Source organism: Lithobates pipiens, unplaced genomic scaffold (assembly GCF_037356315.1).
Source record: "Lithobates pipiens isolate NorthernLeopardFrog02 unplaced genomic scaffold, aLitPip1_a1.2 Scaffold_25, whole genome shotgun sequence".
NCBI lineage: Eukaryota > Metazoa > Chordata > Amphibia > Anura > Ranidae > Lithobates > Lithobates pipiens.
Genome location: NW_027507787.1, coordinates 153236481 through 153260702, shown reverse-complemented (window position 1 = coordinate 153260702; position 24222 = coordinate 153236481). Strand labels below are relative to the sequence as shown.

General features: G+C 46.6%; 1 protein-coding gene across 1 annotated transcript in view; it reads right to left on the bottom strand.

The window, feature by feature from the left end:
- Nucleotides 1-24222, bottom strand: part of LOC143930579 (guanylate cyclase 2G-like) — a 105286-nt gene that overhangs the window by 47252 nt on the left and 33812 nt on the right. The window contains exons 8-9 of the mRNA XM_077455044.1: nucleotides 22609-22775; nucleotides 21349-21501 (exon numbers count right to left, since the gene is read on the bottom strand). Coding sequence (XP_077311170.1) covers nucleotides 21349-21501; nucleotides 22609-22775 — 320 coding nt within the window. The remainder of the gene's footprint in view (nucleotides 1-21348; nucleotides 21502-22608; nucleotides 22776-24222) is intronic.

Below are 24222 nucleotides of genomic sequence, written 5' to 3'. Positions count from 1 at the left end.
AACATTTTTTTTTAAAGCGCCCCTGTCCCCATGTGCTCGCATGCAGAAGTGAACGCATAAGTAAGTCCCGCCCACATATGAAAACGGTGTTCAAACCACACATGTGAGGTATCGCTGCGAACGTTAGAGCGAGAGCAATAATTCTAGCCCTAGACCTCCTCTGTAACTCAAAACATATAACCAGTAAAAAAAAATTAAATCGTCGCCTATGGGGATTTTTAAGTAGCGACGTTTGGCGCCATTCCACGAGCGTGTGCAATTTTGAAGAGTGACATGTTAGGTATCTATTTACTCAGCGTAACCTCATCTTTCACATTATGCAAAAATTGGGCTAACTTTACTGTGTTTTTTTGTTTTGTTTTTTAAGCACAAAATTGTTTTTTTTCCAAAAAAAAGCATTCGAAAAATTGCTGCGCAAATACCGTGCGAGATATAAAGTTGCAATGACCACCATTGTATTCTCCAGGGTGTTTGCTAAAAAAACATATATAATGTTTTGGGATTCTATGTAATTTTCTAGCAAATAAATGATGATTTTTACATGTAGGAGAGAAATGTCAGAATTGTCCTGGGTGCTCCAGAACGCTTGATGGCACTCCCTGCATGTTGGGCCTCTGTATGTGGCCACACTGTGTAAAGGTCTCACACATGTGGTATCGCCATACTCGGGAGTAATAGCAGAATGTGTTTTGGGGTGTAATTTGTGGTATGCATATACTGTGTGTGAGAAATAAACTGATAATATGACAATTTTGTGGAAAAAAAAAAGTAAAAAAAATCTTGATTTTGCAAAGAATTGTGGGAAAAAATGACAACTTCAAAAAACTCATCATGCCTCTTACTAAATACCTTGGAATGTCTTCTTTCCAAAAAGGGGTCATTTGGGGGGTATTTGTACTTTTCTGGTATGTTAGGGTCTCAAGAATTGAAATAGGCCGTCAGTACTTCAGGTGTGATCAATTTTCAGATATTGGCACCATAGCTTGTGGACTCTTATAACTTTCACAAAGACCAAATAATATCCACCAATTTGTACTTATTTTTACCAAAGATATGTAGAAGTATAAATTTTGCCCAAAATTTATGAAGAAAAAATTACTAATCTGCTAAATTTTATAACAGAAACAAAGAAAAATTCATTTTTTTTACAGAATTTGCTGTATTTTTTCTTTTATAGTACAAAAAAAAAAAAACCGAGCAGTGATTAAATACCACCAAAAGAAAGCTCCATTTGTGTGAAAAAAAGGACAAAAATTTCATATAGGTCCAGTGTTGCATGACTGAGTAATTGTCATTCAAAATGTGAGAGCACCGAAAGCTGAAAATTGGTCTGGTTATTAAGGGTGTTTAAGTTCCCAGTGGTCAAGTGGTTAAAGAGGAGTTTACCTAATGCTTTTCCCAACTTTAAGCTTCTGTTGGTCAAGAGAGAAGCAGTGGAGAAAGCAGCCGCCTAAGTGATGTATTTAAAAAAAAAAAAAGTATTCCTCGCCGCCCAGGGCTGTCAGCTTTCACATCCCATCGGCAGCATCTGCATCACATGGTGGACGATTAACTAGTAGCGAAAACAGAGATGGAGAGCTTTCCAGTCGACAATCCACTGGCTTTCTGGGTCATGAGAATAAACCACTGGCCAGAACTTGCCCAGTATGCAATTGAGCTGCTGGGCTGCACAGCATCCAGTGTGCTTTCCGAACGGGCATTCAGTGCTGCTGGAGATTTTGTTACTGATAAGAGAACGCACCTGTTCACAGACTCCTTAAACTGTCTGACATTTTTCAAAATGAACAGTGTTGATTTCATCTAGAAGAATGTTTTTGGTGTAGGTTTCATGGGCACATTAACACCCAAAGACCAATTTTTCCACACCTGTTTGACAGGTGCATATAATTGCACATTTTGACAGGAAGGCCAATTCTTGCTTTCATCAAGAGTACATTTGAGCCCTTGTACACACGGTCGGACATTTCAACGGAAAATGTCCAATCGGACAGCGTTGTCGGATAATCCGACCGTGTGTGGGCTTCATCAGACTGTTTCCGTCAGAATATCCGACCGACAAAGTTTTAGAGCTGGGCTATAAAATTTTCCGACAACATGATCCGATCGGACTTTGTCCGATCGTTTGTAGAGAATTCCAATCGGACAAAGTGCCACACATGCTCAGATCAAATTTCTAGACCAAAGCTATTGGCTACTAGCCTGAACGTAGTCCCGTCGTAACAAAATAACGTCATCAACTTTGTCCGACCGTGTGTATGCAACACCAGTTTTGGACAAAATCCGTCTGACAAAATCCGACGGATTTTGTTGTCGGAATGTCCGACCGAGAGTTACAGTGTGAAGGCGCCACAGATGCCCAAAAACCAAATTTTCCGCAACCGTTACTTCTATCCAAATTCTGTGGAAAAGACATTAGAATTTATCCAAAAAATCTCTAATCTTGTTCCCAGTGCACTACGTTGTGGCCTCATCATACAGACTGGCTACCCAAGCCGTTGCTTACAAAATAAAGAAAGCTTGCAGGGAAAATATCATTTTTTTGGCTTTATAAATGCAATTATTGCCGCTGCTTCTATACACAGTACAGATGTGCCACTTTACAGGTAGACTAAGGGGATCGCCCAGGCACTATATTGAAAGGAATTTTTTATTTTTATGCGTTCACTTTAAGCATCAATATATCCCTGCTCATTTAAATATGACATTTTTTACAAACTTTTTTTCATTGATACATGTTCCCCAGGGTAGTACCTGGGCCCATATAACCATTGTATGCCCAATTACTTGCATATAAGACTTCAAAATGGGCACTATTGATTTTTCTAGTTCAGGTCCCATAGACTTCAATGGGGTTCGTTATTCGGTTCCAGACGTTCGCGATGTTCAAAAGTTCTGGTGCGAACCATACAGGGGGTTCAGCCCATCCCTAGAGGTAATGATAGGCGGCACTGATAGGCATCACTGATGGGCACTGTTGGGGCTACATTAATAATCAGTACGCTGATGATCAGTGCACTGATTATCAGTGTAGATCCCGCCTGTGTGGATTGCTGCTTAACGGCTCTCCTATCCTCACGAGCTGTCAGCGTGAAGAGAAGATTGCCGATAAACGGAAAATCCTGTTTACATTGTGATTAGCTGTGATTGGACACATTCAGTGTCTGGAGAACACAGCAATTACAGAACCCTGCCGCACTCACTAGAGGATGTCATATGATACTAGGGTTGCCAGATTTTCTTCAAATCAAACCCTTACACAGTGCACAGCTATTTTTTTTTAATAGTATAAACTATACATATATTTAGCTATTAACCACTTAAAGTGGTGTTCCAGCTGTTTTTTTTAAAGTCAGTAACTACAAACACTGTAGCTGCTGACTTTTAATAAGGGCACTTATCTGTCCAGCGAGCCTGATAAGTCGGCCCCCCAAGGCCGATCCGTCCATCGGACCAGGTGCCGACGCCGCCATCCTGCCCGTTTCCTACTGTGCAATCGCGAGTTGTGCGGTGCTTTGTGAATGGCCCTGTCGTTTTCTGGGACACACACATTTCCCAGAAGACAACGTGGCAGCTCGCCGAAGAGGGAAAGTGACAGAACAGTGGCGCAGAATAGTAAGAGCAGATTAGGAAGACTGCCTAGCAACAGGGGTTTCTGGTAAGTAAATTTTTTTTTATATATTTTTTAATGTCATTTAATGTAAATTTTTTTGTTTTGTGGGCCTCTGCTTTAAGGACCAAGCCTCTTTCTGAGATTTGTTGTTTTCACGTTAAAAACATATTTTTTTTGCTAGAAAATTACTTAGAACCCCCAAACATTATACTTTTTTTTCTTTCTAACACCCTAGAGAATAAAATGGCGGTCGTTGCAATACATTCTGTCACACCGTATTTGCGCAGCAGTCTTACAAGCACACTTTTTTTGGGAAAATTTTTTTTTTAATAAAAAATAAAACAGTAAAGTTAGCCCAATTTTTTTATATTGTGAAAGATAATGTTATGCCGAGTAAATTGATACCCAACATGTCACGCTTCAAAATTGCGCCCGGTCGTGGAATGCCAACAATCTTTTACCCTTACAAATCTCCATATGCGACGTTTAAAAAATTCCACAGGTTTCATATTTTAAGTTACAGAGGAGCTCCAGGGCTCGAATTATTGCTCTCACTCTAATGCCACGTACACACGGTCGAACTGTATGACGTACTTAGTCCGTTGAAACACATTTCAGCGGACAATCCGCTCGTGTGTGGGCTTCAGCGGACTTTTTCAGCGTGCAGTCCGGAGTACTAAGAATTTTGGTTTTTCCAAACATCATTCCGTCGTACTTTGTTTTCAGCGGACAATACGGTCGTCAGTATGCTAGTCCGACGGACTAAGAATGGCGCATGCCCAGAAAGGATTTACAGGGCTTTGCTGTGTCTTGGACTTCCTATTTCTAGTCCCGTCGTACGTGCTGTACGTCATCGCGCAAGCTTTCGTCGGACTGTTTGTGTATCCGTGTGTGGTCAAGTCCGTTCAGTGGAAAGTACGCCGGATTGTCCGTCGGATTGTATGACGGACTAAGTCCGTCATACAGTTCGACCGTGTGTATGCGGCATAACGGTCGCGATGATACATCACATGTGTGGTTTGGACAACGTTTTCATATGCAAGTGCTACTCAGGTATGCGTTCGCTTCTGCACGCGAGCTCATCAGGACGGGGGGAGTTTAAAAATTCTTTTTTTTTTCTTATTTATTTTACCTTTTATTTTTATTTTTTACACTCTTTAAAAAAAAAAAATTGTGTCAGTTTTATTCCTATTACAAGGAATGTAAACATCCCTTGTAATAGAAAAAAACCATGACAGGACCTCTTAAATATGAGATCTGGGGTCAAAAAGACCTCATATCTCATATTTACACTAAAATGCAATAAAAAATAAAGCGAAAAAAAAATTTTGTCATTTAAAAAAATGACCCTTTAAAGAGGAAGTAAACCCTGATGGGTTTACTTCCTCTTTCATTCCCTGCAAAGGTAAAGCATAATGGACTACTATGCATCGCATAGTAGTCCATTATGTGTCACTTACCTGACACAGGAGCCAGCGAAGTCACCGCTGTCCCCTGTAGTACGGCGCATCCATCTTCTCGGTGGGTCTCGCCGCTCCGCCGCTGTCATTCGGCGAAGCCGCAATGACGTCACTCCCGCGCATGCGCACGGGAGCCGCCACTCACGGCATATCGCCGTTGGCCGCGGCACGCTCAGTGCGCCTGCGCGCTGCTGTCTATGCCGTGTGCCGTAGACAGCGGTGCCTGTCTTTCAGCAAATATCTCCTAAACCATGTAGGTTTAGGAGATATTTCTTGGACCAACAGGTAAGCCTTAATCTAGGCTTACCTGTAGGTCAAAGTTGGTTGTAAGGGTTTACATCGCTTCCACCCTAAAATGATACGGAGACTGGTGGCCATCTTCCTCTACCTCATCTCCATGTCAGGCCACAAGAAAGATCCGATCAACTCCACCGCTGCCGGTGGCCCCGGTAAGCAGCGGAGGGCACCGGAGCACGGCGGGAAGGGGGAGGGCCCTCTCCCGGAGCTGAAAAAGTGATCTTGCGGCGCTCACTGAAGAAGAAGATGCCGTGGTTATGGCAGCTAGCTGCTGTCATAGCAACGATATTCCTCTTCAAACAGCCGATGTATAACAACGGTGGGTGGTCTGGAAGTGGTATAACATTTCTAATCACATGACATTAATAACAAGAGTCCCCTTTACATCAGAGTCCACAGAGGTCCCCTTTTACATCTGAACTCACAGAGTTCCCTTTTACTGTAAGGGGGGACTCTCTAGACTCTTATGTAAGGGAGAACTCTGGGGACCCTGATTTAAGGGGGGGAACACTGAGCACTCTGATGTACTAAGAGGACTCTGCTGTAAGGGGAAACACTGTAGCCTCTGGTGTGAAGGGGAACTCTGATGTAAGGGGTGCTCTGAGAACCCCGATTTACCTTAGTTTACTCCTCAGAGGCAGGAGAGAGAAGGGGGAAGACTTCAGTCACAGACAGGGATGGATGGTGAGCTCACTCACCCCTTGGCAGTCAGCACTTCTCATCCAGATGTATCTGAGGCTGCTAGACTTCCAATTTCCAACCCCAATATCACTTTTCTGAGGCACAAAACCAGGGATTGGAGTGTGGGCAGACACAGAGGGGTAGGGACGGGAGAGAGGTGCAGATCAAGCCCTCTCTCCTCTCACATCTGTGTGTTTTTGTTGGGGGAGGGGGTGTGTTAGTGCTGGCTTTGGGCAGTATGAAAGAGTGTAACAGACACTCTCAGCTTAGCCAACTGCAATCAGCATCCCTGCTGGGAAGCCATAGTCTAGACTGAATAATATGTCCGGGTTTTAGGCAGTCTGAAACCCGGACACATGATTCCAAACCCGAACTGGTAAATCCTGGACACGTGACAACCCTATATGACGTCCCCCCAGCAATGTACGACCGCAGAGATAGCACAGTTGTGAATACATCACCATGGTTACTTGCATCTTTAAGAGGGACACGCAGAGCCCTTGCTCTCTCCACCTGTCCAGCCTATCACCGCTACCTCACTCCCACTAACAGTAGGGGGTCCTGCCGTGCACCTTGCGCTGACTCAATACATTTACTTCACTTATCTCCTCCTCTTCTATACTTGTGTACAGGCTGGGGCCCTCTGTGGTGGTGATCTGCTTTTGTTGCTATGGGAGATGAACCTGCTCAAGGATAGAGAGTACTGACAACAACTCCACCTGTCACATGTACACGCTTATGACAGGCTGCTAGAGAAAGCTTTGTGACCCTTGGCAATCACTTGCTTGTACTTCACACTGTATTAACTCCCACACTGATGTCTTCATACCCTAATGTGCTTAGTGACAAGAGCTGTAGACTATGTGTGCTGGTTGCTTGCATTAAACCCTTTGAACAACTTCAGGCCAAGCAAGGGCAACATTTCCAACTCAGAATGAGGACAGACACAGGTAACAGTTCAACATAAAGTTAAGGCTTTCCCTAACATCCCTAGTCCCTAAAGTCAGGACTGTGGCTGCCCCAGTATACCTGCATAGGATGAGTCTACAAATGGCAGAGTCCACAGGAGGTTTCTTACAATTTTGGCATTAGACTGTCAATCCAGACTCCACAAATGGCGACAAGCAAAATATCTCTCTAGCTCCGAGCCCCGGGCCTTTGGGTGCGGACCCCTGTTCCTTTTATATCACACAGAACCGGTGGGTCAGACCCAGCAAAGCCCACCAAAATGAAAACCTGGGAACATAATTGACCATACCCTTCCCAACCAGGGGCAGTGTTAACCTCTACCTGCCTACACGCTCCCGAGCCACGCTCTGTGTCCCCTGGCTTCCTCTTCACTGGCTGTGATTGACAGCAGCAGGAGCCACTGGTTCCCACTGCTGTCTCTGAACCTATGAGCAAGGAGCGAGCTGAGAGAACTGCTGCTCTCGGGCACAGCGCTGGATTGAGATTGGGCTCAGGTAAGTATAAGGGGAAACTGGGGTGGGGGAGCAACATACTAAAAGGCTTTTCACCTTAATGCAGAGAATGCCTTCAGCCTTTAGAATCAGATCAAATAAACCACGGTTAAAACCAACAATTGTCATGTGTTTGCTTGGGAGACATCTCAGTCGTTAATCTTAAATATTAAAATTTATAATCCAAACCACTGAATAAAATATTGGCCTAGATGTAACCTGTGACACACAAAAAAGAAATACGTATGTCACACATTAATGTTAGGTCACTTCCAGCTCCGGACACAGACAGTTTTGTGAGCAGCCTGGTCACACGGAGACCTTTGAGGCTATAATACCAGCCCTATGAAAGGGTGCAAGTGATGATCCAGGAGATGAATACTTTAACGCAGGAGATACAGGGGTTGATTTACTAAAGGCAAAGTTGCTCCAGAGCTTAGTAAATGAGCAGAAGCTCTGCTGACTTCCATCATCCAATTGTGTGCAAGTAAAAATGCTGTTTTTTTAAATTTCCTTGCATGTGATTGGGTATTCTTTCAAAGTTAACTTTTATGATACAATCTTATTAATTTGCTTCACATCATTTTGTAAAAGCAAAATACATATACACTGGTCTTTTGTGTACTGACGCATTGTCAGGGAACTCACCATGTGAATGTCCGTCCCTGTGTAGCAGCGGTTCACTTTCGTTCCAGGCACCATGCGCGGTGTCCCCATCAGAGGCGTACAAGTTCCGGAATCTCACCCTATATAAACAGGATCCTGACCTGATACCAGTGCTGGATCGTCTTCAGCTGTCCCTGAGATACCTGATCGTTGTTTGTACCTGTGGCCTTGTTCCTGATTACCCGACTTGCTCGACTATTCTTTTGGATCATCCCTGCTTACTATTTCCTGGACTATTACTGACCTTGGCTTAGACTTCCTACTTCGACTTGCTTCCTGATTTTGTAACTCATTGCCAGCACGTTGCCAGACCCCTGCTAGTCCTTGACTACACACCTGCTTTTTGTTCCTGTACCTCGTTGCCAGCCAGTTGCCGACCTTGCTTGTTCCTGACGTGCAGTGTTTTCCTCACACTTGCTTGGCTTCCACTGTATCCCTCCGGTGACCGGCCTACGCCTCTTCCTCTGTGAGGACCCAGCATCTTCAGGCCTTCATCTTCAATCTGCAGGCACCTGCACACTTTCGCTGCCTCCACACTCCCTGTTCCCACCTCCAGGGGTGTTGAGACCGGAACCGTGCAAGAGGCCACCCCCAGCAGTCTGACTCCGCTGTAAGGTACGTGACACGCATTTCATGGATAACTCCACTTCTTCAGGAGCTGCCAGGCTAGTATTGTATCAAAATTGATCTTCAGATGAATTTTGATACAATACTAGCCTGGCAGCTCCTGAAAAAGTTGTGTATTCCATGAAATGCGTCAGTAGCCGCCAGTCTAGTATTGTATCAAAATTGATCTGAAATTAAATTCTGATACAATACTAGACTGACCACTCCTGAAGAAGTGGAGTATTCCATAAAACGTGTCGGACCACAAAGGACCAGCATATATATATATATGTATATCACTTTTACACAATGATTTGGTAAAACCAATAAATATGACTGTATAATAGATCTATTTATGGAATATTGTATGGTATAGTAGTATGTTTTTATACTTAATTGAATAAAGAAAGTATATTTTTTAATATTTGTGCCTCAAAAATCCCATCTTTCACAATACGCTACTAGAAATGTACAATACAGGGGTGTGGCACTTTACAATTTAGGATTACGCACTCAGAAGGTAACCTAGTGACTAACAAAGCCTTTCTCTTCTTCCTTCTCCTGGGCTCAGAGTAGCCTGTTGATGGCAACTGTTTCTAATGCACCCTCTTCTTCCTGCTCCTTCTATTCTGAAAAGCTCACCATAGCCCTGCAAATTGGCATTAAGCAGTTGGCAGAATGATTGAATCACTTTGTAAGCAAGCACCTAAAATGTCACAGGGCTCGGTGGGAGCTGCAACTCAATGATCCAAGTTGACAGCAAAAAGCCCACTTTCATTCTCCTATCCCCATCCACGACATTCTCCTTCTGCAACATCCACTGCAATATCCGAAGCCTCTAGTTTCAGGAAGGGGTGTCTCACAAATGCTTTCAGGTGATTAGGATACCCCAGGGGAGAATTACTAAAAGTGGTGCAGAATAAAATCTGGTGCAGCTGTGCATAGTAATCAATAATCATCTTCTAACTTCAGCTTGTTCAATTAAGCTTTGAGAATAAAACCTGGAAGTTGATTGGCTTCTGTGCACAAATTCACCAGATTCTGTGTGCACCAGTTTTAATAAATCTCCCCCACCATGTCAAGTAGGAAAGAGACATTGAGGTGGGTCAGCCGAATTCTTGAACCTCAGCAGAATTCTCCTACTCACATCCACTCTGCAGTCTCCAGCAGTACAAAAATGTTTCCAATCAATCCTATGAACAGTATCTACATCCGAGCTTGGCAAAGCTGCTGGCTATGCAGTTGTTCCCATTCCAGCTCACTGAATCAGCTCCCTTCACAGTGGCAGGTATCCGGTCAATAAATATTTTGCCCAGAAGGCCACACCCACCACCAGCATATGGAATGCAATGTGTAGTAGTGGTGTATCTCTGGACCATGTTGTTAGCACCAGGGTAAACATGGACGGGGAAACACAACATGTTTCTTTTATAGAGCACTAGGTCAGTGAGAAGAATACTGTACAGGACAGGGCGCACTGCTAGAGCTGGTGGTGGCAGACACCAAGGGGGAATTTATCAAAAGTGGAGTATCTGTGCATGACAACCAATCAGCCTCTATCTTCAGCTTGTTGTGTTAAGCATTGAAAGAGAAAGAGATAAGCTAATTGGTTGCCATGCACAACTGCTCCAGATTCTGATTGCTCCAGTTCTTATAACTTCCCCTGCAAGTGTCTTGTCCGGTGATGATAGAAATATCACCTGTACCCCTCCCCCTTACTGGCCGTATTCTGCGATTCTTCAGAACCAGCAGTTTTCTCCAAGTACCCCAGAGCATATATATAACATTCCAAGATAAATGCTGTTTTACCTGCGTAAAAACCTCATCATTGTGATCCTCAAAGAGAAGGCCCACTATTGGGTGGCCACATCATTAGATCTCTGATACAAGGGTAAAATAGCCCATCTACCCATCAAATACTGTCTGAAAAGCAATCCACTGCGTATCACTCTTTAGAAGTCAACGCTAGTGTAAATAAGCCATATTGGCGCCACTTAATGTTTCTGCATCTGGGCCTCAGCTGACAAACTTCTAATGTTTTCTACAGGGTAACTCCTACATTGCACCTCGAAGTTTGCAGTATATTCCAGTGTTCCAGCACTATAAAGTCACTACACATAATGTTTTTGCAGCTGGACCTCAGCTGTCAATGTTGTAATGTTTGCTACAGGTAAAATCTTGCATTGCACCTCAACATTTGCAGCCTATTCTGGTGCTCCAACGCTCAAAAGTATTTGTGGATATTGTCTTTCAGATAATACACTCTAATTTTTATTGCAAGATAAAACCTGCGTACATACTAGCCAACCACTGATCAATATTTGTGGCTATTATCCCTCAGATAATATTCTCTAATTTTTATTGCAAGATAAAACCTCCCTCGTCATTTTCTCTCCCTCTCTTATATCACAGCCTATCCAAGCTGCTTACATGCTGTTCAGCCACAAAACATTTTGGCTTTTGTCTATCTGATCATACACAGAAAAGTTTATTTAAATATAAAACCAGCCTCGTCTCTCCCTCTTATATTGCAGCCTACTCAGTTTGCTAACATACTGGCCAGACATTGAACAATATTTGTGAATATTGACACCACAATAATACACTGTAATGTTTATTCAAGATAAAACCTGCATTGTCTCTCCATCTTATATTGTGTCCTAAGCAAACTGCTTATCTACTGTTCAGTTACTGTATTATATGCATGGCTATGGTTTCTCAGCTAATACATTTAAAATTGCAAGACAAAACCTGCCACCTTGCCTACCTGCCTTGCCATGCTGGCAATTCAAGTGCACTTGTATTTTCCTGATGATTTTCAATGTCTTTCAAACAAATACAATATTTAGGGAATAATTGGGGATGGGAAGGCATTTAAGGAATGTGAGGTTGTGATTTTTAAGTTTTTTTGCACTCTGATGTTACATTTTATTAAACTTACTCGGCAATGCAGTGTGGTACAGTAAAAAAAATAAAAACATTAAATTAAATTGCGGGCTTTAATGTTCTTTTTCAGGAGTAAACGTATCTATAGCTTTTACATCTGTTGTGAGTGACTGCTACTTCCACCAGTCAATTTAAGCCTATTACCACAGAAAATGCTACCTAAAAATTATAATTTTTTTCAATATGAGATAAATTATATTGGGATGCCACTACTGCATTTAAGCCAAGCTAAGTATAAAAAATATAAAAAATCAATTACAAATCCAAAATGTGATGCCAGAGCCAGAATCGCTGATGCTGTCCTCAAAAATCATGCTGCCATAAACAGCTTAAAGGCATATCCCAAGCATATGCAGCTATTTCAATATTTGGTGCTTTTTCCATGTTTTTAAAAAAAATCTATATTTTTTCCCCCCCCAATGGCAGTGCCCAGCTCCCTGTGACCTTGACAATAGCTTGTCTATAAGCTGTGACAGTGCGAGGCGCTGCCACTGTGTAAAAGTCGTAAAAAGGGACAGAGAGTCCACACGAATGCAGAGTGTGGGGCTCCAGAATATCGATTTAGAGCACAAAAAAGAAAGTTGGAGAGTTCAATGAATTTGGGGGGGGGGAGGAGTCGCCATACTACTGTCCAGTTATTGCAGGACATTGGAAGGCTGCGTGTGCAATTGTGCACAGCCTTTATAAGGAAAGGCTTGGAGATAGCTCAGTGCTCTGGTTAGGAGACAGGTGTTCTCTGTTTAGGAGACAGTACTCCATGAAAGGAGGTTCCGTGTCCGGAGGGATGAGAAAATTGAGAGGGCTAAGCGGGTCTGGAGGACTGAGAGATCAGAGACAACTAAGCAAGTCCAGAAGACTGAGGAAACCTAGAGGTCTCTGAGAATGGAGAAAGGCTAGGGTGTCAGGAATTCCCCTATCAAGAGGCAAGGGGCATGAGCCCGTGCAGCAGATAGCTGCAAATCAACAGGCTGAGAGAGCCAGGAGAGCTGGGTGAGCTGAGAGAGGGGTACACAGAGGTACTGTGTCAGATGGTCTGAGAGATTATCCATACTCCAAAGGCCAAGGTTTAAGGCCTACATAGTGCTGTTGCTGAAGAGAGGAAGTCAGGTGGCTTGGTATTAGTTTTACAGTTCCTGTTTTGACAGTGAAAAACCCTGTGTGGAATAATCGGGGGGGGGGGGGGGGCAGCGGGTCAATTGTAGCAGGCAAGTGACAATCTGTAACATGTGGCAGGTGACGTGGCAAGTGAAAATCCGCAACTTGTGACAGGCAACGTGGCAAGTGACAATCCGCAACGTGTGGCCAGCAGGGGCTGATACAGAAGGGGCAACGGGACAATTGCCTCCCCCGAGAAATTAGTTGTGTGTGAATGAGCAGGCGGGCAGCTTGGCGGACAAGTGGGTGAGCAGGCGGCTGGCCAATCAGCGGACCTGCTCTGCATCCCTGCAGTTCCTCCCTCACTCTGCAGGCAGCCACGGGCAGCAGAGGGATTACATCATCTCTCTGCTGCTTGACTTCACTCTGGGACACAGGAAGTGATAATCCCACTTTAGGAGGAAAGTGACACAGCAAGTGACAATTGTAGCAGTCAAGTGACAATCTGCAACGTGTGGAAGGTAAAGGGAAGCCCGGAAACGCAGGCTGGACGGAGGTGCAGGGCTGGCATGACTGATGCTAGGTAGCCCCTATAGGGTTAATCCTAGTGAGAAGATAGAGGGAGGGGTGGAGCTGCAGGAAGGGAAGAGGAGAGGGCGGAGTGTTATAAAAGTAAGGGGAGGAGTCACGGCAGGAAGCGTGGGGTCACAAGGAAGAAGTTGGCCAGCAGTGAGGACGCACAGGACGAGCTCCGGCGGCACGGCGGTATCGCGGGCGGGACGGGTGGGTTTTGGCACACGGGGGGGCTTTTGCTGGACAGTACTTACCATGGGGGACGTAGCGGAGCTTTTGGAGCGGCTCCGGGCGGCAGCGGGAACACGTGGGGCGGACTGGTTACAGGAACAGGTGGCGGCCATAACACGTGCAGCGGCGGGGGGGCCAGTAGAGGGGGGGGATGGCACACCACGCGCTCGGCGGTCCAGGCCACCGGAGCGCTTCTCACCTGGCCCCTCCACCAGAGTCCAGCGCCCTACCAGGAGCCCGATAGCGGACCCGCCGGCCCCCCCCGCGAAACGGTCTTCAGCGGGGGCTCGGGGGGGGTCCGGGCGGAATCCTATTCGTGGGCGGGACTCGGGGAGCGGGGGCTTGGAGTCAGCAGTCACCCCCTCCCCACCGGCGCGGTCAGGGGATGGACGGAGCACGGTCCCCCTTGCGGCCGCGGTGCAGCCGCCGCGGGGGGAGACCCGGCGGAGGAGATCCAGCGACACACCTGCGCGTCCGCTACCAGACGCGGCGGGCAGGTCGGAGCGGAGCGGAAGTGGAGCCCGGAGGGTGGACGGGGACAGGCCTACGGGGCCCGCACGGGGACGCAGTGCGGGCGCCTTGCTCGGCAGGAGGGTCGGTCGGGCCTGCTGCGACGACAGAGCATCTACTAGCACAGCTGCTGCACCCCCGGGCTGCTCCACGGCCGGAGGGTCTGCTACGCCTATGCCGTCCGAGGCAGATGCGCTGTCGGGTTCCGAAGAGGACGTCCTGGGTCGAGTGGCGGCGGCTGGAGTTTCCGGAGGGACGGCTGACGGGAGGGGACCCACGCAGCCAGGTAAGGGGCTTCAGTTTCCTTCTCACATTTTACCTGATGCTTTGGGGTGTCTGTCGGGGGGAGGAGTTGGGGGCGCGGCATGGGCATGGCAGTTTTTTCAGGGGGGGGCCGGGGGAACCCCCGCCTCGGGACTTCCGGCCGGGAAAAAAATGGGCGTCTGCTGGCAGTTTAACGAGGGGGCCTGCAAGTTCGGGGGGTCCTGTCGATTTAAACATGAGTGTTCCGGTTGCGGTGGCTCGCACTCCCTCTCCCGTTGTTTTAAAAAGGGCAAGCGCGCCGGGGAACCTGCGTTCAAGGGGAGCAACCCCGGTGAGGGTGGAAAGGATGCGTCCTTTTCTAAATAGGTACCCGGACAAAAGGGCTGCGCGGGTGCTGGGGGAGGGGTTTGCGGTGGGGTTTCGGATTCCGTGTTCGTTAGAAGTTGTTCCGCCGTTGGCTAGGAACTTGAGGTCCGCCCTGCAGCATCCGGGGGTGGTTAGCGAAAAATTGGCTAAGGAGGTTGCCTTGGGTAGGATGAGTGGCCCGTTCGTGGAACAGCCGTTGCCGGTTTTGGTGGTGTCGCCGTTGGGGGTGGTGCCTAAGAAGGAGCCTAACAAGTTCCGGCTTATCCATCATCTGTCCTTCCCAAAAGGGGGTTCCGTGAACGATGCCATCGATCCCGAGGCCTGCACGGTGTCTTACACGTCGTTTGACGCGGCGGTGGGCTGGGTGCGGCGTTACGGTAAGGGGGCCCTTATGGCGAAGTCTGACATTGAAGCGGCTTTTAGGCTGTTGCCGGTGCACCCGGAGAGCTTTTGGCTCTTGGGGTGTTCTTGGCAGGACCGGTTTTACGTGGATCAGTGCTTGCCCATGGGCTGTTCCGTCTCCTGTGCCTTGTTTGAACTGTTTAGTTCATTCTTGGAATGGGTGGTGCGCGACGTGTCGGGCTGGGCGTCGGTGATTCACTACCTGGACGACTTTCTCGTCGTGGGCCCCCCGTCCTCCAATGTGTGTGCGATCCTGTTGGCCACGTTGCAGCACATTGCGGATCGTTTTGGGGTGCCGTTAGCGGCCGACAAAACAGAGGGGCCGGCCACGGTCTTGAGTTTTTTGGCCATTGAAATAGACACCGAGGTGATGGAGTGCCGCTTACCGGAGGACAAAGTCGAGGGACTGAAGCAGGAGCTGAGGGAGTTGGTCGGCGTGCGGAAAGTGCAGCTGCGGAAGCTGCAGTCGGTCCTGGGTAAGTTGAATTTTGCTTGCCGGATCATTCCGATGGGGCGGATATTTTGCCGACGGCTGTCGGGGGCTACGGCGGGTGTTCTGGTTCCGACCCACTTCATTCGTTTGACAAGGGACCTTAGGGAGGATTTGAGGATTTGGCAGACTTTTTTGGAGGGCTTCAACGGACGGTCGGTGTGGATGAAGGGCCCGGTGAGTAATTTTGACGTGGAGTTGGTGACAGATGCGGCAGGGTCAGCGGGCTATGGGGCCTTTTTTCAGGGGCAATGGAGCGCAGAGGCGTGGCCCCGGTCGTGGGTGGAGGCGGGGTATGCGAAGAACCTGGTGCTGCTGGAATTGTTTCCGGTGGTGCTGGCTATGGAATTGTGGGGGGAGTCGTGCCGGGATCTGAAGATCAGGTTGCACTGTGACAACATGGGCGTGGTGCAGGTGATCAATCGGATGTCGGCGTCTTCGCAGCCGGTCATCCGGCTGCTGCGCCACCTGGTGCTGAGGTGTTTGCAAGCGAACATATTTTTGTATGCGGTTCACGTACCAGGGGTGGACAATAACGTGGCTGATGCCTTGTCTCGATTCCAGTGGGAGCGGTTTCGGGCGTTGGCTCCGGAGGCGGCGAGCGAGGGGATCCCCTGCCCGGGGTGGCTCTGGGAGGTTGCGTTGGAATCGCCACGGACTGGATCAGGAGGTCGGTGAGCGGTGCGACATGGGCGGCATACAGTAAGGTGTGGAAGGAATGGATGGACTTTACACGGCTAGCGGACGCTGAGCTGGGTGGGGGTGGCGATCAGGGGCTGTGGGTGTTGTGCTTTGTAGCTAAGATCATGGAACGCTTGGGGTCGGTGTCATTGCTTGAGCGTAAGCTTGCGGCGCTGGCCTTTTGGTTTAAGCTGCGGGGGGAGATTCATCACACAAAAAGTTTTTGGGTCAAGCAGGCGGTTAAGGGGTACAAGAAGGGCAATCCGCGAAGGGATATGAGGAGGCCGGTGACCTTCCAGGTCTTGCAGGTTATCTGCGAGCGGTTGGGGGAACAGTGCACTTCGGATTATGAGGTGCGGTTGTTCCGAGCGGCTTTTTCGTTGGCGTTTTTTGGGGCTTTTCGGGTGGGGGAGTTGGTCAGTCCGGCAAAGACTGTTGGGGGGGGTCTGTTGGGTCAAGATGTGACCCTGGGAGCTGATAGGGTGCGTTTGCGGCTGCGTAGGTCTAAGACGGATCAGACAGGGAATGGGGTGGACATATGGTTGTTTGCGCTGCCGGGGTCGGGAGTATGCCCGGTGAGGGTGGTTTCGGAGTTCCTGGGGGTTCGGCCGCAAGGGGTGGGCCCGTTGCTGGTGCATCAAGATGGCACCTTTTTATCTCGTTTTCAGTTTGTGGCTGTGTTTAGGAGGTGTCTGCGGGCCGGGGGTTTGGATTGCTCTCAATTTGCCTCCCACTCCTTCCGCATTGGGGCAGCCACTGAGGCGGCCAGGTGCGGGTTGGACGAGGCTGTGGTCAAGAGGATTGGGCGCTGGGAATCACGGAGGTTTCGGTCGTACGTGCGGCCACACCTGATGTGAGCGGAGTTCGGGGTTTGGTTCATGTTGTACAGGTGGTGGGGGGGGGCTGTATGTGTTAAGGGGTCGTGGTCGGGTTTGGCATAGTTGCTTTAGTATTTTGTTTTTTCCTTTCAGATGGAGGTCGCGAACGCCTCGTCTGGATTTTGGGGCACTCCTATGTTTTTTGGGGTGCCAGGAGAGCAGATGTCAGGCCGGAAGGAAGGCAGCTGGGGATTTCCCGGGGGGAGGCAAGCATACGGTGGTTGGGGATCCCCGGGCTTAAATGGGAAAGGGTGGTGCCGGAGTTTCATAGGTACGCCAGACTGGATAGGCCCCCGGATGTGTTGGTGTTGCATGTGGGGGGGAACGACTTGGGGGTCCGGTCCACCAGGGACATCGTTTCGGATGTAAAGAGGGATTTTCTCATGCTCCGGAGGGATTTTCCGAGTATGGTGGTGATCTGGTCGGACATTTTTGCGCGGACCGCATGGCGTATGGCTCGCTCGGTGGTTCGACTCAACAAGGCTAGGATTAAGGTTAATAAGGCCCTGGGGAGGTTTGTGTCCCGGAATGGGGGATTGGTGATACGGCACACGGAGTTGGAGGTGAATGTGGGCATGTACCTCAGGGGGGATGGAGTACACCTCACGGCAGTAGGAACTGACCTTTGGACCCTGGGGGTGCAGGGGGGTATTGAGAGGGCTCTGCGGGTGTGGAGGGGCCCTTAAGGCTAAGGGGGTCAGCCTTGCGGGCGGTGGCGGTGTCTTTGGTCTTTGACGGGGTAAAGGAAATTAGGTGATGGAACGGTGTGGGGGGCTCATAGGTGGTATGTCCCCCTTTTTTGGTGTATCCCAGTGGAAGGGTAGGCTGGGATACGGGTTTGGTGACACTGCGGGAAGGTGGGGGTTGTCTCCGGGCTGTTAAACGGCCGGAGGCCTTGTATGGTACAAAATTTGGTCCCGCAGTGGGTGTGGAAAAGGGTAACGTTAAAATGGAACCGAGGTACCGTCAAAGACCAAACGACTGGGAGTTGTAATTGCTGCTGCAAGATATATATATATATAAGTATGTTCTATTTAACATTAAAGTTATTTATTTTATTTTGGTTAAAGGTTTTGGTTAAAATAAAAGGCTGCTATGGCCAATTTATACTCCAAACTCCGGTGTGGTCTATTTATTGGGAATGGGGGAGGAAAAATGGAACGGTACAGGTATGAGTAGTAAAAGGGAATATTTACGGAAGGGGTAATTACCGAATGCATAGGTCATGTAGCAAGTGGTAATCCGCAAGGTGTGGCAGGTGACGTGGGAGGTGACAATCTGCATCTGGTGACAGGCAATGTGGTTAGTTACAATCCACAACTTGTGGCAGCTGACGTGGAAAATGACAATCTGCAACTTGTGGCAGGTGACGTGGCAAGTGACAATCTGCAACGTGTGGCAGATGACAATCCGCAATGTGTGGCAGGTGACAATCCACAACGTGTGGCAGGTGATGGGACATGTGACAATCTGCAATGTGTGGCAGATGACAATCTGCAACGTGTGGCAGGTGATGTGGCAAGTGACAATCCGCAACTTGTGGCAAGTGACAATCCGCATCTGGTGACAGGCGAAGTGGCAAGTGACAATCTGCAACTTGTGGAAGGGGATGTGGCAAGTGACAATCCACAAAATGTGGAGAGTGACAATGTGCAACTTCTGGCAGGTGAAGTGGGAAGTGAAAATCCGCATCTGGTGGCAGGCAACTGTGGCAAGTGACACGCCCAAGGCTCCCACTGATTCTGCATTATAGTGAGTTAAACTATTTAATTTTATAAATTAATAATAGAAATAATGCGCTTCAATCATCCTGACACCATAAGAACCATGGTGCCTGGATGATTGAAGCGCCAACACCAGCCATTTCCCCTGATAAATTGCACGCAAAAATTTTTTATTTTCTGGCAGTGCCCCTCCCGAAACTAGACTCTGGAGCCGAGAAGCCCTAAAACACAGATCTTGCTGAAAAAGCTACTACCAATGAGTCACATTGTGTGATATTCACAGCCTTGAAAATTGAATTTTGTATCAACATATGCCCCATCCTAGATATCAATAGAATTTGTTGTTAAATTTTTCAGGTTTCAAAAAGGTTTGATGGAACCCACCAGAATCCAACCCAGGTAGGGATTGGCATCCCTGCCAATTATATGGCATATACACAGTATATGATGTATTTCACAGTTGAGGAGGTTAAAAAAACATTTGCATGGCCTTTCCTGCTGAAAAAACTATTAGCTAATTGTATGCTGCTTTGGGTTCAGCCCCATGTGTGACTTAAGGCAATGGATGATTCTTGCCTGGGGCGTCCAGATTCAGATTATATGAGCTGTCATGTCACTTGGAAACCACATATCTCTTTGGGCATTAAATATTGGGACACCATTGAAAGTGCAAACAGTATGACAGTGACTTTAACCACTTGACCTCCAGAAGATTTGACCCCCCCCCCCATGATCACGCCATTTTTTTCAATTTTTTCCCACAAATAGAGCTTTCTTTTGGTGGTATTTAATCACCTCTGCGTTTTTTTATATTTTCGCTATAAACAAAAAAAGGCCGACAATTGTGAAAAAAATACATTTTTTACCCAACAAGCGTGTATTGATTGGTTATAGCATCTACAAACTATGGGATATTTTAATTTTTTTGTTGTTTTTTTAAACTAGTAATGGCGGTGATCAGCACCGTATATCTAAGTTATACGGTTGGCAAGTGGTTAAGACGGCCCTGAGTAGAAGTAAAGGCAAAACGTTTTTGTTTTTTTATTCCAGATAGAGCATGAGAGTGTTAAAACCCATACTTTTTTTTTTTTTGTTATTTATGTTTGACTGGGGTGATTTTTCTTCACGTCCTGTCCCGTAGCCAAATCAGAAAGTGAGAGGAAATCCCTCCAAAATAAGGGAATACTGGGATCACCAGAACTAGTATCTACACTGGAAGATTTTTTCCTTTGTTATTGTTTTGGTATCAATATAAAATTTGGGATTACTACAGAAAGGAGGAGAATCAGCACAGTGGACACATCACACTAACAGTAAGTTATGCCCCTTGTGGCTACTTGTGTTTTTGGCTGCAATTAGGCTTTAACTGTGGCTGAGTAGAGCGAGTAATACAGCTTGGAATTTCTAGGAATTTAAAATATTAAAGGATTTGTTTTTCTATATTATTGTCTTTCTTTACATTTTGTTGCACACAATAATATACCACAAACCTCAACAAAAATGTCCTGTCACTCACTATATCTACTGCACATATTCAACATTATAACAAAGGCATATGTATAAAATATGTACTGTATAAAAGGCTGCAACTGATTTTGTCATGTTTTTCATATAAAATATCAATTACAACAGCTTAAAGTGGGTGTATAGTCTATTTTTTTTTACTTTCACCTACAGGTAAGCCTATAAAAAGGCTTACCTGTAGATAAGGAGTGACGATATTGCTGCTCCATCCACTCACAGCGCCGGAGCCGCGATATCTGGAAGACACGCCAAGGGAACATGTCAGCTCCCTCGGCCTGTATCGGGCGAGATGTCAGGGCCTCGTTCTAAGGTAAGTATTTCATAATGAGCTAGTATGCGGTGCATACTAGCTCATTATGCTTTTTCCCTTACAGTAGCTTTTACCTACAGGTAAGCCTATAAAAAGGCTTACCTGTAGATAAGAAAAATATCTCCTAAACCTGTATGGTTTAGGAGATATTCCCCTGGCAATGAGCCGCTGACTGCATGCGCACAGGGGTTTCTATGTTGGAAGCCCGGCAGACGCTGGACTCTTCCGGAAAGAAATCTCCCGCGTGCATACGCAGGAGTGACGATATTGCTGCTCCATCCACTCACTGCGCCGGAGCCGCGATATCCGGAAGACCCGCCGAGGGAACATGTCAGCTCCCTCGGCCTGTATCGGGCGAGATGTCAGGGCCTCGTTCTAAGGTAAGTATTTCATAATGAGCTAGTATGCGGTGCATACTAGCTCATTATGCTTTTTCCCTTACAGGTATGAAAAAAAAAATTCAGCGGGTTTACTACCGCTTTAACCTCTATAAAACTGCTCTGTAGAATTATGCCCACAAACACACAAAAACAATCCTGTTTTAAATAGATTTGAAAGGATGGGAACCTGGCACCTGGTAAACACCAACGGTTGTATATACAATCTCTTTTCCATGCTTGTCGGTAAAGCCATAACTCTGATTGCTGGAAATGACAGCACTAGATCCAAAACTCCCGAACCGATTTGATGCTGTTGGCGTACTGGAGGCCGATTCCCTATGATTGGCCTAAGAAAAAGAATCATAGCATATATGATTTGCTTATGTCAGCTGTTGTATGGGAAACATGTTCACTATGAGTTCAGGTCATTCTCTAACAATCTATTAAATGTTTCATATAAGAAGAAAAGAAGTTGAAGGAGTCTGCACTGCTGGAGAACTCTGCTCCTTCCTCTAGCTAACTCTCCTCTCCTGAAATACTCTGCATGGCACTTTTCAAACGCAATTGGGTCGCTTTTTTTAAGATCACATTGAAAAAAAAAGAAAAAAAAAAAAAGACGTTTTTAATAGCGCTTTTAGGGGTTTCAATGGGCAGAAGTGTTTTTAAAGAGCTTTTTACAGCGCTCCAAACATGCCACAAAGATGCTGCTTGCAGGACTTTTAGCTTGTGAAAGCACACTGGGTGGTGCGCTTGCAGGACAGTAGAAAAAAAGTCCTGCAAGCAGCATCTTTGGGGCATGTTTGGAGCTTTTTAAAAAGCGCTGCCAAAGCACCACAATAACGACTGGTGCTTTAACGGCTAATTTAGCAGCACTTCAGTGTGAAGGGGGTCTAACTCTCCCCTTCTGAAATACTCTGCACTGCTGGACGACTCTGCTCCTTCCTCTATCCAACTCTCCTCTCCTAAACTACTCTGCGCTGCTGCAGGACTCTGCTTCTTCCTCTAACTCTCCTGTCCTGAAATACTCTGTACTGCTGGAGAACTCTGCACCTTCCTCTATGTAAGTCTCCTCTCCTGAAACACTCTGTCCTGCTAGATGACTGCACCTTCCGCTATCTAACTCGTCTCTCCTAAAATACTCTGCTCTGCTGGAGGACTCTGCTTCTTCCTCTATATAATGCTCATCTCCTGAAATACTCAGCACTGCTGGAGGACTCTGCTCCTTTCTCTATCTAATGCTCCTCTCCTGAAATACTCTGCACTGCTGGAGGTCTCTGCTCCTTCCTCTATCTAATGCTCCTCTCCTGAAATAATCTGCACTGCTGGGGGACTCTGCTCCTTCCTCTATCTAATGATTCTCTCCTGAAATACTCTGCGCTGCTGTAGGACACTGCTCCTTGCTCTATCTAACTCTCCTCTCCTGAAATACTCTGCACTACTGGAGGACATCATACCTTGTTGGCCTTCAAAAATGTGATGTCTTCGTATTTAATCTGCCACCAGGTGTCGTCATCAAACTGCTTTCTAAGTTTTCCTTTCTGAACCAAGAGGAATATGGCAAACAAAGCTCCTCCCACAGCAGTCACTACGAGGGTACCAATCAGAGCGATCATAGGGGTGTCTGCCAAAAAGTTAAATTATGTAACATTACTTTTAAAATAGTATAATTATTATTATCATTATTACAGGGCTGCTGTACAACACATATAAAAGCAACTTGTGGAATGTGTGTAATACATCATGTGGAATAATGCATGTGGAATGTGTGTAATACATCATTTACAACAAATGGAAAGAGAAACTAGATCTACTAGAGACCTTTCCTGCAGAATATAGTATTTCAGGGGAGCAGAGTTAGATAGACTGAGGAAGGAGAAGAGTCCTCCAGCAGAGCAGAGTTTTTCAAGAAAAGAGAATTAGATAGTGGAAGGGACAGAGTTCTCTAACAGTGCAGAGTATTTATGGAGAGAATTAGAGGATTAGAGAATTAGAGGAAAGAGAAGAGTCCCCCAGCAAAGCAGAGTATTTCAGGATAGGGGAGTTGGCTAGAGGAAAGATCAGCGTCTTACAGCAGAGCAGAGTATTTTAAGAGAAGACAATTAGATAGAGGGAGGGCCAGAGTCCTCCAGCAGTGCAGAGTATTTCCAGAGAGAAGAGTTAGATAGTGGAAGGAGCAGAGTCCTCCAGCAATGCAGAGTATTTCAGGAGAGGAGAGTTAGATAGGAGAGCCCAGGGGCGGACTGACCATTCAGCCACTCGGGCCACTAGGGGGCCCCATCAGCGTTGCCAGCCTCAGTAAAACCAGGGACAGTATGTAAAAATCTGTGTTTTTTCTACATCTGTCTCTGAAATGTCCCTTACTGACATCCATTTGGTCTAAAAATCCAGAGATTATAGCTGTCCCGCCTCTCCAATACCTTCTCAGCCAATAGAAACATGTCTGTGTATACTGTGTGATTGTATACTGTGTGTGTGCGTTTGTGTATACTGTGTGGTCCCATAATCTCTGATTGCCTGGGGGCCCCATAATCTCCTATTGCCCAGGGGCCCCATGAGTTGTCAGTCCACCCCTGGTAGAGCCTACAATCAAATAGAGTATAAGAAAGGATACTGAAGGTGGAAGAGCTTACAATCCAATAGGGCAGCCATTCCCAACCTATTTAATATGGAGGAACCATTGAAATAGTGTTCTGGTTTCATGTAACCCTTGCTAAAAAATTAATTTCTCTACATCTCACTGTACATTGGTGTGATGGTGAAGGAGAAGATTGCTCCTTATATTTGTAGTCCATGGGAATAATTACACACTGACACAGATAGCTAAAATGATCTTTGGTTTAAGTGGCAGCTTATCTCAGTGGCAGCAATTGCTCAGGGAACCCATAGCAAGCTCTGGAGGAATCCTAGTTAAGAAAGCCATGTTAGGCTAGGGAAAATAAAATGTAGAAAAGCCTACAATCTTTTAGGTTATAAGGGAAAATATAGTAGGTGGAGGAACTTACACACTATTAGAGTATAAGGGAAAATACAGAAAGTAGAAGAGCTTACAACCTTTAGGGTATAAGGGG